The 17,785-nt window shown below is 40.4% G+C and overlaps 1 protein-coding gene across 3 annotated transcripts in view; it reads left to right on the top strand.

Moving 5' to 3' along the window:
* Window positions 1-17,785, top strand: part of TUSC3 (tumor suppressor candidate 3) — a 293,191-nt gene that overhangs the window by 134,159 nt on the left and 141,247 nt on the right. For all 3 annotated transcript variants that reach the window (XM_074951349.1, XM_074951348.1, XM_074951347.1), the window contains 2 exons: window positions 840-980; window positions 2,050-2,190. In XM_074951349.1, the coding sequence (XP_074807450.1) occupies window positions 840-980; window positions 2,050-2,190 (282 nt within the window). The remainder of the gene's footprint in view (window positions 1-839; window positions 981-2,049; window positions 2,191-17,785) is intronic.

Here is a 17,785-nt window from a genome sequence, read left to right as displayed (position 1 = left end):
CACTGCCCTTGTGTCATTAGAGAACTCAAATAATTTCATTCATATTTAATCATTTCCATTTTTTCCAATGATTATATATTTAATTTCAAATCACTTGATAAATGTATTGCATTATTTTCTGAAATCCAAATACTGTGAGATGTTTCATATAGTAAAATATATTTCCCTGTCTATGCACCACATGTTCAAATAAGCAATGCAAATTGCATTTGTTCATCTTGCTGGGGAATAATTTTTTCACTTAAAATGCCCAGCAGGGGGGCCTGTCACTATTTTCTGTTTGTTTTCAAATTGATAATATTGGGAACATTTACAGGATGAATTAATATTTAAGACCCCAGTGCTCTAAAGATTTGCATGTATGCTTAACTTCACACACTGTGAGTAGTCACATTAACATCCACATAGCATTTAAGTATGTGCTTAAGTATGTGCTTAAGTTTTTTTCAAGGTTGGGATGTAGTTTGTCTTGTGACTTTGTGTAATACAAACAATATTTTTAAAGATGCTGCTTTGCTAGTTATATAACAGCATAAATGAGCATATTAGGAAAAATACCCAACAAAGGAATGCTTAAAATTGAAATATGGTTTATGAAATGACTACTGTGCCCTAAAAACCCCTAGTGAAGAAACTGAAGGAATGTTAGCTCTCAGCACTTTTTCAGTAATAGAAAACTATATTTAAATGTTTGAAAATAGTTATTTCAAACTTTGGAAAGCCACTAATATTTTTCTGACTAATGGTATCTTGCCAGTGTCTATGGTAGGAAGAAGGCAAACAGTTGCACAAAGCATGTTTGAGTTATTTAATATTGTGGTGCCTTCTGTTTTTTGTAGCTCAATATGAACTCTGCTCCGACATTCATGCATTTTCCTCCGAAAGGTAAACCCAAGAGAGCTGACACCTTCGACCTGCAGAGAATAGGATTTGCAGCAGAGCAGCTAGCTAAATGGATAGCTGACAGAACGGATGTTCATGTAAGTCATTTGACAACGTTAAGACAGATCCAAACTTATCTGTCTATTCTATGATGAACTGATACCAAGAACTGTTTTTCCCCTCATGTATGTTTATTTATCAAATGAAATCCACAAAAATAGGTTAAAATACAAATATGAGCTGTGATACTTGAGCGCACTGTGGTAACTTCAGCAATTTGAACGTTGCATTGCAGTCTTGGTTTGGTAGTTACATTTTTATCCAGTCTCATTCTAGCACAAAATGAGTGATAATATTGTGACAATTAGTTGATAAATGTAAGTGTATTTGCAATGTTACTTAAAAAACAAAGTCTGAAGTTTCAAAAGTGTTTTATGCCAAAATATTGGCACAGACATAATAATCTGCAAATAAGTTGAGGAAACTTACTTAATTATTTTTATATAGTTGAATATTATATACAATTGTTCCTTAAAGGTGAAATCAAAAACTTTCTAAAATAATAAAGAAACATACTGCTTAAGTTCCCAATTCAGTCATATGCAAAGGGACTATCCTCAGATTTTAAAATATATTCAGAAACAAAATTTTATCTTGTGCTAGCAATATTACTTATCATCTATACTTGTGTCCCTGTCATGCAGGAAGACAGACAAGATGCAGTGGATGTGGTTTAATTAGGCCACAGCTTTATTCACTTAAATCTGGGAATACCTGTCAATAACTCATTCAGTGCAGGTGATCTTTTTTCCCCTTAATCACTTCCACCTATTTCGGAAGGCTGCCATCAGTGCTTCCCCTTCCCAGCTTGGATCCAGGCAGTTACTGAGACCCGAGTGCCCTCCACTCATCGGAGGGCTAAGTGGGGGCTGGAAAAAGGAAAGGGGATGAGTTCTCCCAAATCTGTCATATATTGAGTCCCAGTTGTGTGACAGTGTTAGCAATATTGCCTATCATCAATACGTATTCTCTGTACAAGTACATAGAGAATACTGTGCATTCAGTAGTAGACGGGTTACTACTGTGTGTGTGTGTGTAATGCATCACTTCTGTTTGTCACAAAATGGAAGAATAATTGATGCTTTCGTTTTCTCCCCCCTCCCGCAGATTAGGGTATTCAGGCCTCCGAACTATTCAGGCACTATTGCACTGGCTCTTTTAGTGTCACTTGTTGGTGGCTTGCTGTACTTGCGAAGAAATAACTTGGAGTTCATCTACAACAAGACTGGCTGGGCAATGGCGGCTCTGGTATGCCAACATTTAATACTGATATTTTTTAACATTTCAGTAGTATTGTACTAGTTTTAAATTTTTGCATGCAATGACAAGGTGTAAATGCCACTTGCATATAATTGAGAAAGTACAGTATTTGCACAGTAATTGAGATTACTACAGTAATATGTTTGTCAGAATGAGACAATATTAAATATAGACTGATAATATGAATAGCTGGGCTAAGTCTGATGGGTGGCAAACATTGCTAATTGGGAGGTATATATTTACAAATTCATTAGCTAATAATAATTAGTTGTTGGTGAAATATGCTACTGATCACCTGACAATGATGGTGACAATGATTGTGAAATGTTAAGGGAGGTTAGGTAGGCTACAACACCAGAAAACTCAATGATAATGGGTGATTTCAACTATCCTCATATTAACTGAATATATGTCACCTTAGGGTGTGGTACAGAGAAATTTCTAGACACCATAAACGACTGCTTCTTGGAGCTGCTAGTCTTGGAACCCACAAGGGGAGGGAGGCAATTCATGATTTAGTTGTAAATGGAGCACAGGAACTGGTACATGATGTAACTATAGCTGAACTGTCTGGTAATAGTGACTATAATCAAATTAAATTTAGTGTCTTTGGAGGGAGTAAAACACACACCAAAACCCTGCCCAGCACAGTAACATTTAACTTCAAAAAGGGAAATGACACAAAAATGAGGACTCTAGTTACACGGGTATTAAAAGGAGCAGTCACAAGAGTAAAATGCCTGCAGGCAGTATGGAGACCACTTAGAAAAACATAACAGAGACCCAGACTAAATTACAGAAACAAGTAGGGGGACCAAAATAACGTCACAATAGTTAAACAGCAGAGAAATAGAGGCTGCTAGAGGTAAAAAAGAGTCCCTTAAAATTTGGAAGTCAAATCCTAATGCCGAAAATAGGAAGGAGCAAAAACTTTGGCAGGTTAAGTATAATAGGGCAGGCCAAGAAAGAATATGAGAAGCAACTTATTAAAGAAACAAAACCTAACAAAAAATATTTAAAGTACATCAGAAGCAGGAAGCCTGTTAAGCAGGAAGTGGGGCCACTAACAACAAAGGAGGTCCCAAGGAAGGCAAATCATTACAGACCAGCTAAATGAATTACTTGCATTGGTCTTCACTGCAGAGGATGTGGGGGAGACACCCACATTAGAGCATTTCTTTCTGGGCAACAAATCTAAAGTACTGTCCTAAATTGATGCGTCAATAGAAGAGGTTTTAGAACAAATGGATAAATTAAACTTTAATAAGTCACAGTGACCAGATGGTATTCACCCAAGAGTTCTGGAGGAACTCCAATTTGAAATTGCAGAGCTACTAACTGTAGTATGTAACCCATCTCTGAAATCAGCCTGTGTACCACATGCTCTGTTTTGTATGCTTCCCTTAAAGCTCTGGTATGGGCAAGATACTGGGCAAGATGAACCATGGTCTGACCCAGTATGGCAGCTCTTATGTTCTTAACTTGGATTAGTAGAGTTATATTTTAAGCGAAAATATTGCAAAGGTTTCCATTGCAAAGTGGCCATTATTGCCATTGTATTGCAGCAACTTTTTAAAAAAAATGTCAAGGCCATGGTGGTAAGCTTTAGTAGTTAATGTGGAGATGGAATGAGTAACTTTATAATAAGGCTAAGGGGAATAAAAAGGTTTTTATAAATATATGAATGAGAAAATGATCCAAAGAAAGAAGATCTATTAATAAATGAAGAAAGGGCTAAAATTATGTTTACAAATAGCTGAATAACTCCTTACTTTAAAAAATCTGTTTTCAACATAAGAAAGAGTAGAAATTTAGATGCTTAGATAAAATTAGCTTTTGAGAGAAAACTGAAACAGAACCAGTGAGCTGATTTAGATTACCGTATTCTAAGACATCAAGGAAATTAACAAACAATTTTGTTTTACCTCTCACACTTTATTATGGTTCATTGATTTATAATTTGATAGTGCCCAAAAGGCTATAGGAGGCTTGGCAGAAAAGAGTCTCTGCCTCGAATAGTTTATAATCTCAATTTTAGTTATGACCCAGCGAGTGAGGATGGAAAACAATAAGTAGAGCATGTTGGTAACTGCTCTCCCAAAAGTCTAACTTCTTTCCTTCCCAAACAATGGCACAAATATTGTCAGGGGAAAAATTTGAGAGACAGACACCTATTACTTAATTTTCAGAGTCACTAAGCATCAGCAGCTTCCATTGAATCAGTCAAAAATGGGAGCTGAAGTTGCCCAGCATCTCTGGAACATTAGGTCACTAGAGGACCTTTGTAGTATTCATTTATATAGAGATGATGTAGCAAGGTCTTAAAGCAAATTCTCAGTGCAAATTCCTCGATCCCAAAAGTATGAATATACAGAGGCCTCATCCTTGAATTATGGTTGCTGATAAGTAACTTCAAGTTCCCTTTCCAGACAGGTCTGTTTTACTGAAACAGGGGACAGAAAACCATAAATATGTACATACATACATTCTTAAAAAGGAAAAAGTGATTATAGCCCTCCCCACATATTTTAGCAAGGAATAGGGTGTAGTAACTGAAGGGGTCTCATTTTCAACTTGGGACAACCCTTTGTGCTTCACTGTAAAGAGAGATAATGGCTGAAATGGGAACAGAATCTAGGGGTAAAATTCTGGTTCCATTGAAGTTAATGGCAAAACTCCAGCTCACTTCTGTGGGGCCAGAATTTCGTCTGAGACATCCTAAGCTCCAGTCCCCAATTCTAACTCCTTTTCTACCAAAGAAAATTGGGCTTACTGTATTTTGTACTAATTTCATGTGTGCTATTTCTATATTGCCACCATTTTTATTAAAATAATTATTTTAGGTATGCTAATGAGGGAGCCTAAATTTCTGAGGCACTGCAGCCTAATTGCAATCGCAGTTAATTAAATTCCTCAACAAGGATTACTTAAATTATTGGCCTGCTGTAACAGCACAACAAAAATAGGTCTTTAAGAAAGTAGATTCTAATTCACACCGTGGCAGAAAGTTTTACAAGACAGCAATATGCAATAAATATTTTTCGGTTTAGAACTTGAACCATAAGCATGTGCAATCTTTTTAATCTTTTTAAATGCTTCTGTGACACTGTCAGACAAAGCACCAGCTCATGCCAAATCTCTCATGTCTCAACTGAACATGGACAAATACATAGCTGCAATCAGTCTGGCTCACATGTATGTTAGTATTGTTAAAGCAGGTATTAGAATTATAAGAATGTGTTTAGTGTTTAAACTTTATGGGATGTTTGTGAGTTGCCGCATGCATTAATCTCACTTATAAAATATGTGATCCACATTGTAAGGTAATATTTAAGCATCTGTATTGTAAGCCTCTGTGACTGTAAATCACCAGATCAGAGAAAGATATTAACTAGTGTAAAGAGTTGGCCTCCATCAGAAGGTTTTATGTCCTGGCCAATGAGGAAGGCCTATCAACCCAGACAGACTACTGTGAAACATTAAAGAGAATAAAAGACTTTGTTGTTTGGCTCTTTTCCCCCCATGAAGAGAAGTCATACAAGTGAATTCCTCCCATCGGCAGAGTTCACAGCTGAGAGCACATGGGGGTGGGGATGAGGGGTGGGAAGGGAATAAAAACCCCTAATAAGAAGGAACTGGATCTCTATGCTGCTTGAAATCTGGGGGAATGGGGCCTGGGAGAGGGGCAAGGTTTTTAGGCATAAGCAAGGGATCCTCAGTTGCTAAGCTGGTTTAGCCCTAAAGGACATATAGTGTTTGCTTATTATAGAAGCTACAATTAGTTTTTGAAATTTAAGATCGTAACTCATTTGTGTATGTATGTTTACCTGCTTTAACCCTGTGACTATCTCTCTTGACTCCTTTTCCTACTTGATTGGCTACAAGCATTATCTTTGGTCTGAGATCTAAGGTGCAATTGACCTGGGGTAAGCGACTAGTCTCTTAGGACTGGAAGTAACCTCAATATTGCTGTGATTTGTGGTGTAAGGGACCATCTATTACGAAGTCACAGAGGTAGGCTTACCTGGGTGGCAAGACAGATAGGAGTTCCCAAGAGGGCTGTCTGTGACTCCACATTAAGGCTGTTATAGTGCCTGAGGAGTTTACACTTGGTATTTGGTTGGTGAAATATAAGTATAAAACTAACAACCAATTTGGGGTTTTTGCCCTGCTTCTTAATAGTCTTCCCTGAGGTTGATACTCATGCTCTTGAGCCATTGCAGGACAGCTTGGCAGCTTTCATGTTAAATTTACTGTGTCAGACAGTCTCTTTCTGGAGTCAGTAATATATTTAATTCTAATTTCCTATGCCAGTGTTCTCTACACACACACCACCAGCTTGAATTTTTGTTTTGTTTTACTCCATAAATGTGCAGTTATTGTGTCATTATGGTTGAAAGTCTGTAGTTGAAACAGAGAGTTAGTCCAGTACCATGGAAAGCTAGTATTTCAAGACATAAATAAAATCCATTTTTTAACCTGGGTTCTCTTAGAGAATGGGCAAGATTAAGGAAGTTTAAAAGTCTAAAGAAAAAATGTTTCTTGAAATGGCTACATGCTAATGCTACTAGTGATTATCCACACTTAAATTCTGATCCTGATTTAGTAGTCTTCACTCACATGATTATAAATTATATCATAGACAGGTTCCTAGTTGTGCTTAACCCTAAGGGCTTTTGTCATTTCAGTCCCATGAGACAGGATCAAATCCAAATGTGAAATGGTAAACATTGCAATAATATCTTCCTGAGTCTGTGGAAAGACAGGTTTCAGAGTAGCAGCCGTGTTAGTCTGTATTCGGAAAAAGAAAAGGAGTACTTGTGGCACCTTAGAGACTAACCAATTTATTTGAGCATAAGCTTTCGTGAGCTACAGCTCCGATGAAGTGAGCTGTAGCTCATGAAAGCTTATGCTCAAATAAATTGGTTAGTCTCTAAGGTGCCACAAGTACTCCTTTTCTTTTTGTAGAAAGACAGTTACCATGATTCTCCTTCAGTGATAGCTTTGCTAAGTAGTAAAAAGTGAATTTAACAAGACTTTTATAAATTTTACTATTGATATTCCTAATCCTTTTGGCAGCCATGACTCTGACAAGAATCTGGTTAATTTTATCCAGCTGCTGCTTGGCAAAGCTATGATCAGTAGCAGAGTCAAATATTGGATATATTCACAGAAGAGGAGGACCAAAGATGGATATCAGGCATGTGAAAGAGTACCAGAAACCCCTCTCCTCCCCATAGTCCTTGTAGATGAGGCTTGAGGGGGGGGGAAAGAGTAAAGGGGACCACTTCCCCCCCTTACAGCAGCCTTTCAAAGTAAACTTTGCAATCATAAGAACTGTAAATTTTATTTTTCTTAATCATATTTTGATAGCCAAATATGAAAAACGTGGTGGCTTATGACTTGCCCGGGTGAGTGAATTTGTCAAGCCACTTATGTAATTACGTACATATAAGCAGCAACATACGACAGGATATAGTTGAGTAATGCACACCACTGTATCTAATGACAATCAGTTTTGCATGTGTAGCTAACACATTGATGAAGACAAAAATAATTGAGGTGACAGCTCAGTCTCTTCTTCCTTATCCGATTCAAATTACTTTTTACTGGTTTTGTTTGTTTGTTCTATGCTGTATCTAAACATAAATCTCCATCCTGCAATGGGATCTTTCAGCACAGATACATACAGTTGCCTGGGATCCCTTTGACTTCAATAGAACTCCACATGAACATAAGTTTCTACATTAGAAGATCCTTTTGCAGGACTAGGACTTTGGGTTGCAAGCTCTCTAGGGCAGGTATAAGTTCTTGTCTATGTTCTGTAAATGCCGAGCACACTTTAGGTTCTATATAAATACTAATGATATATCTACATCTTAAAGTGCATTGTAGTTATGCATCTTGGTATTTTTAATTGGTGCTTAATATTAAAATAGTCAACTACTTTTTCATAAAAGGCCTTGAAAAGGGAATGTTAAGATGTCAATAGACAGTGTCTAGACAAATGTGGTGAGTCATGCCTAAATCATCCTTACAGAACTGCTGAAGCAGTTATGAAGCATATAAATAATTAGTAAACACTTTCAAAAGTAGTCTGTCTCATGCACATTTTTCTCTTTAGGACATTTAAAAGCTAATTTATTTGGGGCAACCTGGCAACAGATATAACATCTGCAGAAGGCTCTCACTTGAGATGGGAAATTTGACAGTTATGCCTAGTCACCATTGGCAGCCCTTTTTGAAGCTGATGCGGAGCTGAAGAAGGAATGGAGCTAATTTCAAACCTTAGTTTTTGCAACTCTGCTCAAATAAGAAAAATAGTTAATAGTTTTTCATACTGCCTTTTGAAAATGCCTTCTCCAATCCAGTAGTATCTTCAAAGAGGAGACATGTGAATTTGTGATTTGTTGGGTCTTTTGTTGTGATGCGTGTGAGGTTTTTTTTTTTAAGAACATTTAAATTATTCTTCACACCAAATCATATCCTTCTTTGAAGCCGTTTTTATACTACACAGACTTAAAAGTATTGCATTAGTTAGATCTTTCCAGTGTGAAAAATTGCATTAAAGGAGTTAAACTTTTTTCTTAACCTACTCTGGAGGGGGTGGGATGTGTGAAAGTGATCTCCTGGTTTGTATGGTTTCTTACAGTAAGTAGGGAGGTAGTCTGAGATGCTGGCTTTGCCTATTCAGAGTTATCCAGATCACCGGTGTATAAAACTAAAAAGAGGAAAAAATACATATTTTTGTTTTACATCTGTGCTGGATTATCCTTCATAATGGAAGGATATAGGGACATGTTCTGTTGTCACTTACAAAGGTCATCTGGATTTTCACTTTGTGTATCGGAGCAGAATTTGGCCTAAAATCTTTGTCTTGTCTTAATTCGAGAAGCACTATCATTTTAGAATAACAGTAGAACATAATTATATGTGCCTTATTTTATTAGCACATAGTGTTTGCACGTTCTGGCTAAGTAGAAGTTGAGTGGCTTGTTATCAGAAGTCTCAATTATATTTGATTTGATTTGTTTGTTTTTAATCACTGTATACACCTACAACCACTCCATGTTTTGCTTTTCTTTCTCAGATCTTTTTGTTTTAATTGGAGAAGGACAAATAAGTAGGATTTTTCCTTAACATTTCAGTTAGGGGAGAGTGGGGGAAACAACAACACAGAAATTAGTAATTCCAGTGACAACCAGCAAATGCCAAAAAATAAAACATGACCATAGTTTTTAATAAAACATTGCCTGGCACACTGAAGGACTTTCAGAGCCACTAAGGTTGTCTACAGTGCAGTGTAAGCCATTGGTCAGAGGAACTTGAGTCAACTTACCTTGGGTAAGAGAACCCAGGGCTTGAGTGTTTACACTGAGTTTTAACCCTAAATTAAGAATTTTCTAACCTGAACTTGAACCTGGGGCTCTGGCATCCACACTGCAATACTCAGAGCTGAGTCATATCCCAGACTCCCTAGTGCCCACCTGAAATGTGTTCACTCTAGCCCTTTGACCGTGGTGCATGGCGGGAAAACCAGAGTTTCCACTCTGCACATTACAGGAAACTTCAACAGCCTTCCAACACATTCTGTCGAGCAGTCATTTTTTGGCAATGACAGCTACCAGAGCCGGAAACATGGAGAAGGCACTTTCTGAAGAATTATCTTGCTTGTGTGTTCTTTCCTGTGTCAGGGAATGGGCAGAGCTTCTGCGAGATGCTGATGGACAGTTCAGCAGCATTTTCTGATCCACCAGGCAGAGCTTATGAGGGAGCAGGAGGAGGAGAAGGCAGAGGAAGAGGAATACTGAAACTGGCTGATGCTTCTCAATATACTTGGTACAGTCTCCAATGCCCCTTATGTAGACCATGCTCTGGAGCAGGGCCACAAACATAGACTGGTGGGATCCAGCATCATGCACACCTGGAATGACCAACAGTGTGTCTAGAACTTTTGCATGAAGAAAGCTAAATTTCTGGAGATTTTTGAGCAGCTTGTCCTGACCCTTCAGCATAAAGACACAAGCATGAGGCCACCCCTTCCAGTCCATAAGCCATGCTACAGCCGTCTGGAAGCTGTTGCAGATCAGTTTGGTGTTGGAAAGTCAACTGTGGATAAAGTGGTCGTGGAGGTTTCTGAGGCAATTAGTGTGTGGTTTATCCCAAGGTGGCAGACATAAAAGATATGCCTGAAGTAATTGCTGGCTTTGAGAGAATGGGGTTTCCAAACTGCTCTGGGGCCATTGATGGAACTTGTGTGCCCATAGTTTGCCCTCCTCAAGGAGCACAGAAACTGCACCCTTGGGTGCTACTCCATTGTTATGCAGGCCCTCGAGGACCACAGAGTGTAATTTATTAACATCTCAGTAGGTTGTACTGGAAAAGTTCATAATGCCAGGGTTTTCCTCTGATACATACATGGACAAGCTGGGATACTATTCCCACCAAATGACATTGTCATAAATGAAGTTACTGTCCCCACCATTATTCTGGGGGACCCCACATTCCCCCTTTTGCCTTGGTTTTAAAGCTGTGCCCTGATTTTAGAGGCCCTGGCATAAGATGTTTTAATTACACTCTCAACAGGTGCAGAATAGTTGTTGAATGTGCTTTTGGCAGATTCAAATCCCATTTGAGATGTTTACAGACCTATTTGGATGCCAGTGTCATCAATGCTGTCTGAATCACTATGGCTTGCTGTGTTCTTCACAATGTTTGTGAAGCCAGAGGAGAGCCATTTCCCCCCTGAATGGACCTATGACAGTGAGTGGCCTCTGAATGGGCACGCTCAGCCACAAAGTGCACCTACACAGCTGGAGCTGGATGCCCCCAGGCAACAGGAGACAGGGATGCTTTGTGCTCCCTCATTATGGACTTGCATGGCTCAATGGAAGAAGGGAAATGGTACCTTTTATGAATGTGCTTGTGGGGGTCTGGGAACTCATTGACTGTGGGGAGGAGTAGGGTGCTTGGGGACGTGTGTGGCGGTTTTTGTGCCATGCAATGTACTTAAGAATGGCATGGCCACTTGCGAAATAAGGGTTGGGAAGTTAATCACTTCCTTACATCAATCCTTACTGTGAATAAAGTATGAATTGCTATAGGTAAATATATTGAGGGATAGTCTGTGTATGAATTCCTAATTGTCCCTGATCATGTGTTTACCTTTATTATTTTGAATACACATCATACGATGTGAAGCAGTCAGAGAAATACATTTTCTTGATTAAATAAAGAACTTTATTTATAAACACGTATGAGAAAAGTACAATGTTCACCCATTCCCAGGCAGGCCATTACCACACCAAAACCCCAGTAACAATGGAACCTTACAGAAAATAAAAACATAAATAAATAAAAACCCAAAGTGCATGAACAAGTGAAAACAGTGAAACCATGGACAAGACACATGCCCCCTACCATGGCATTTCCCCAGGCCAACTGTTCTCAGAGACAATGCGTCAGGGAGGCATGCAGGGTCAAGTGCCCCCCAGCAGCAGGCCCGGGACGGGGCAGAGAGGAGACATGTGTGGAGGTCACGAATCCTCCCCTTTAGCTTGTGACACCCCAATATGGGGAGGCACCGCTTGGCTATGCCTGTTTTCCTTTCCCTTCTTTTCCCCATTTGCCATGTATGTGGCACTGTGGGAGGTAGGTCAATATGGAGGGCTGCATGGGGGGCAAAGCTGCCCTGCCCAGCCACTCATGGGGCCCAATTGCATGGGCCACCCAGCCATTGAGCCTTCCAAGCTGCTTCTGGACTGCCGCACAGAGTAGCACACAGGGGAGTCAAGCTGTGTTGTGAGAGATGCAGCAGGAGCTGTTACTGGTGTAGTCATTAGTGATCTGAGCCACTCAAACAGGTCTTTCTGCTGAGCTCTGTCCCCCTCTCTTACGCACCATTCCTGTTTCCAGAACTATGAGGTAAATTCCTGCCCCCATGCTGAAACCCTGTCCTGACGCTATGCAGCCAACCTGAGCTTTCTGGTTGCCTTGCAGCATGCTGTCCCTCTGTCTTTGGTACTGGATCTGCTTGTTGGCCCTCTCCAAAACTTCAACCATAAATTCATCATGGCAACACTTCCTCTTGGAACAGTCCATGAAGCTACAATGGCCCATTTCTGCTACAGAGTGGGCAAGCTGAGGAGGTACTGCAGCCAGCAAAGGTTGAGGGGCCTGGAACAGGACAAAACACAGAGGGTTATTGTCTCAAATAGCTTACTTCAGCAACACAGAAAAAAATATTTGTGGAATTTCAAGGACATAAAATGATACTTTTACAAACTGAACTTTAATATATTGTAAGAAGGATGCCACAGAACACAGAAGCTCCCTGGACACAGCCTGGTTAATCGCAATGAAAGAATTGCAGGCACAATGGTAAGTTTAAAAAATGCGAAGCTGCTTTTTTTATTTTAGAAGACTGCAAAACTACTTAGGTTTGGGGAGCAGAGCTGGGAGAAACTTCTGTCCGTGGCACTGCTACAAAAGCTTTTTGTACACTTTCAAGCCTTCCACATTTTGGAGGACATCACAGTGCTTGTGATGCCCAACTGGCAAAGGGAGATGTTATTTGAAGCTGCTGGTGGGAAACCTGCAGGGTATGCAGGTGAAGAATTCAAACATATAGTGACCGAACAGCATAACTATGAGTGGTGTGGTATGGTCAGCTACCAAGGTGGCCCATGGAAATATGCCCTTCCCCAAAATATGACTATCTATCTGGAGTTCCTGCTTCAGCAAAAGTTATCAGCACTCAGCTTTTCAGCACCCAGGATTGGGTCAGAAATCATGAGGGATTCAACAGGATGATGCGTTAGCTTCTACATGGCTTAACCAGTTATGACTACATGTAAACATGTTGAAATCCAAAGACTTCCTCCTCCTCGCCCTCAGCACATTGCTGGACAAAATTTCAAACCATACGCATATTTGGAACAAATGATTTTGTCACCTCTTGACTGCATGGACTACCTGTAACTGAAATGGACTAAATTTATGAAGCAACACACGTCCCCAAACACACTCACAGAGTTCGCTGTTTCCAGGAAGCTCAATATACTGTAAGTGGTTACAGAGGCACCTATCTACAGGCATGATAATATCATGTTGTTATTTTTAAGAAACTACAATGACCCTAGCAAAAATCTGTGTCTTTCCTTGGGGGGGTGTTAGATCAGCTCCTCCGGGTATGGACCCAGAATCCTCTGCTGCTGGCTCACATCAGTTCCTGTGCTGGTTTTCTGGTACTCAGTTTTGAGCCACTTAATCTGCTCCCTGCACTGGTCACCGGTCTAGTAAATTTGCAAAACTTCCAGCTTCATTAGTTGCTAGTATGCATGGTCATTTCTAGTACTCCTAGTAAAGTCAACAGTTTTGCTGGCCTTGCACTAAAGATCAGGCTGTGCTCCCATGACCATGAAGCAGCACAATTTGCAAAAGGCTTTTTCTGTTCAATCTCCATTGCAAACACAGAAGGCTCTCTGATGGCGTTTGTAGCTCAGTGGTCAGAAGACAATGGAGGGGTTAATGCTGACTCACTGAGCGGCTGCAGTACACCAAGAGTGGTTGCTTTCTTTTTCAACAGAGGAGATTTAAGATTCTGGGGATAAAGAGGACAAAGGAAGTTGGCCCATGGGATTGTAGGATACATTTTGCAGGACTCGCAGGAACTGAGTCAAGCAGGGCTGTGTCTTCGCTGCACAGTGATAGGGCTCGAACCTTGGGGCAGGACTTGACCTGGGCATAGACCTTGCTTACCTGCAGGGTTCTGTGACCCTGGGTCCAACCCTGGGTTAGCATGATTTGTGTGTGGATGGAAGGGGGGTTAGGCTTGAGCCTGAGTGTGAGCCCGATCTTACATTGCAGTGTAGACATACCTTATGAAGTGCTGGTAGAAGAGCTCATACACTGTAAATGAGCTGCCCTTTGCTTGTGCACCACAGCTCTCTGGCCTTGAACTGTCTGTCTTCTGCTCAGGCCACTTATGAGTGGTTAACTACTACTTAGAAATTGAGTACAGCCCTTGCAACTATATAGCTTTTATAGCTTCCATAAGCCACAGAGGCAAATTTGAGCTGAATAGAACTGATGGCTTTTCTGGGAAAAGAATAGTTGTAAAATGAGTTGCTAAATTACTGAATATAGAAGAAATTAGATGATAATACCTTGATGCATCTGAGTCACCCCTTGATTTAAATTATTACCTTTTAAAAATAGACAAATGTTATTAAAACTTGTATTTCTCAAAGTTCATGAATGCATCATTAATTTTTATTATTCCTGTGCTACTGATGGCACCAATATCTCCAGTATTCTGTTTGTTCTTAACCTTCTAGGGGACTCTAGTGACTTACTTTGCATTGTGTAAGCACACAAGAATTTTAATTAACTTCAAAAGGCACAGAAATTGGTCTTTCAAGCCTATGGCAGTTTTTAATAACCTCATAGATAGTTGGTACTTTTTACAGTGCTACTTGTTAAACATAGCCAATGCCTCTTGTACAAAGTGACACATCAGGCCTAAATTATATGGCAAAACCCCAAAAATATGTGTGTGTGTGGGGGGGGGCAAGAATAGAAGAGAAACTCTCCTTACAATCCCTAACAGCCTGCTTCTGCTACAAACCTTCTTCCTATCACAGACCAAACTAGCTCAGCCTGCAAAGCTCCCCAGTGTCTCAGCTGTCTGCTGCCACAACTAGGGTCTAAGCTTCTTTTCTTCCTTAAGTGTCAAGTAGCAAGCAGTAAGTGAAAAGAAGTAGGGGAGGAGAGGCTCCTGAGAGTCCAAAATGGGTAGGGCTAGGCCTAAGGCTGCTCCTGGGAAAGTTTTCCAAAGCAGAGTTCTAGGTCTGTTGGAGCTTAGTGTAGGTACGTTACCAGCTGACCAGCTCTTACAGCACTCAAGGGAAAAACAGCCCACCCTGACGAGTTCTCCTTCTCCTCTTGCCAAACTGTCATGATTCCATTTTGACAGAGCTCCTAAGATGCACAGGAGGCAGACATTTTGCATACAAATTGTTCCACAGATGGACGAGAATACAAATATAAATGTGTAAGACAAATCACAAACTTCTGTGTTATTTAGTGGGAGGGAGAAACCTGGAAAGCTATAATTCTGGCACAGACCTAGGGATGATAGTGGGAGCAAATTAGATAAACCCTTAGGTGTGTTTGAAAATCCTATCTGCCAGATTGTACAGACATATAGAAACAAAAAGAGGCCAATGTGATTTGGAGCTACATAATCAGAAGTATCAAATATAAATGTATAATATTTATAAACATTAAGAGTGTGCTTGGAATATAGTATTCTGTTTGTATATTTTACAAAGTTTTAAAGCATATAAATGCCAATGATAAAGAGAATTTAGTGACACATTGGTTATGGCAGTAATGAAATGAATATAAAGGGCAAAATGAGCTTGAATATCAAGGAAAAAATTACTGAAAGCGAGATCCATACGAATATTGAATGGTCAGTTAAGGGAAGTGGTGGAAGCCCTGACTTTTGGGACATTTAAACCTTTAGACTGGACAAAAAGCCCTAGAAAATATCCTGTAGAAAACAAAGCTACATTGATAAGGGACTAGATGATCTAAATGTCTTTTCCATCTCAGATTTCTATGATGCAGTTTCACAGTGAAACCTCATTTTATGCTTACTTTTATGTTTATCAGATTTTTCACTCATTGCTTGAGATTTATAGATGAATGATTAAAACTACTTATTCAATAGGATAAGCACATTAAGCATCCTGGGTGTTGTAAAGTATTCTAGACATGCTAACACTGGAGTCAAACTTTAAGTTGCCATGGCTTTCCTGTGCAAGCCAAAATTCCCTGCTTGGAAAGACAAAAGGTGGCTCCTATTTATATGTGAGGGAAAAGTGATATTTTATTCTATACAGAAAGAAGAGCTGGTAGGCTTGTACAGAATTCTACTAGATGTGCTCCTGAGATTCATGACCCTTATTGCATTGTTTCTGATGTTGTATAATAGCCCTGTGCTGCCTAATTTTTGTGTACATATTTCAAGGCTACAAGATTTAATTATTTCAAAATTCTGGATTTGACCACTCAATAATGCTTTTTGCCAAGATTTATATTTGTAGACTTTGCATCCTTTTTTCACGAGAAATGGTCTGTAAAGTGAGACTTTACATAGTCTGTACCAGACTGTGGGTCATCTTACCTGGTTATTTGTCAGATTCGGTCCTTGCTGGTTAACAAAGAAACATTTTGAATCATTCAGCTCTTAAATGAAACCCAGTACTGTGTCAAATTAGTTTTTATTAAGAAAGAATAAATTTTAATTTTAACTGGAAATAAAACAGATGAAAAGAAACAAAACATGCACATTCTGCCATTGGAATCTGTTCAGGGAGTGGATCCCCCTTGAGTGGCTCTTCTCCCTCTTGCATGCACCACCACCTTCCTCATTTGGACCCCACAGAGGGTATTCTAAAGGCCTGGATACACACTAAGCCCTGGTCTACACTAGGACTTTAGGTCAAATTTGGGGTACTGTGGACACAATTCGACAGTATTGGCCTCTGGGAGCTATCCCAGAGTGCTCCATTGTGACCGCTCTGGACAGCACTCTCAACTCAGATGCACTGGCCAGGTAGACTGGAAAAGAACCGCGAACTTTTGAATCTCATTTCCTGTTTGGCTAGTGTGGCAAGCAGAAGGTGACCATGCAGAGCTCATCAGCAGAGGTGACCATGCAGAGCTCATCAGCAGAGGTGACCATGATGGAGTCCCAGAATCGCAAAAGAGCTCCAGCATGGACTGAACGGGAGGTACGGGATCTGATCGCTGTATGGGGAGAGGAATCCGTGCTATCAGAACTCCGTTCCAGTTTTCGAAATGCCAAAACCTTTGTCAAAATCTCCCAGGGCGTGAAGGACAGAGGCCATAACAGGGTCCCAAAGCAGTGCCGCGTGAAACTTAAGGAGCTGAGGCAAGCCTACCAGAAAACCAGAGAGGCGAACGGCCGCTCCGGGTCAGAGCCCCAAACATGCCACTTCTGTGATGAGCTGCATGCCATTTTAGGGGGTTCAGCCACCACTACCCCAGCCGTGTTGTTTGACTCCTTCAGTGGAGATGGAGGCAACACGGAAGCAGGTTTTGGGGACGAAGATGAGGAGGAGGAGGAGGAGGAGGAGGAGGTTGTAGATAGCTCACAGCAAGCAAGCGGAGAAACCAGTTTTCCCGACAGCCAGGAACTGTTTCTCACCCTGGACCCCGAACCCACCCAAGGCTGCCTCCTGGACCCGGCAGGCGGAGAAGGGACCTCTGGTGAGTGTACCTTTTAAAATACTATACATGGTTTAAAAGCAAGCATGTGAAAGGATTAATTTGCCCTGGCATTCGCGGCTCTCCTGGATGTACTCCCAAAGCCTTTGCAAAAGGTTTCTGGGGAGGGCAGCCTTATTGCATCCTCCATGGTAGGACACTTTACCACTCCATGCCAGTAACACGTACTCGGGAATCATTGTACAACAAAGCATTGCAGTGTATGTTTGCTGGCGTTCAAACAACATCCGTTCTTTATCTCTCTGTGTTATCCTCAGGAGAG

This window comes from Natator depressus, chromosome 4 (genome assembly GCF_965152275.1).
Source record: "Natator depressus isolate rNatDep1 chromosome 4, rNatDep2.hap1, whole genome shotgun sequence".
In the NCBI taxonomy this organism is placed as follows: domain Eukaryota; kingdom Metazoa; phylum Chordata; order Testudines; family Cheloniidae; genus Natator; species Natator depressus.
This window is presented reverse-complemented; position numbering and strand designations above follow the sequence as displayed.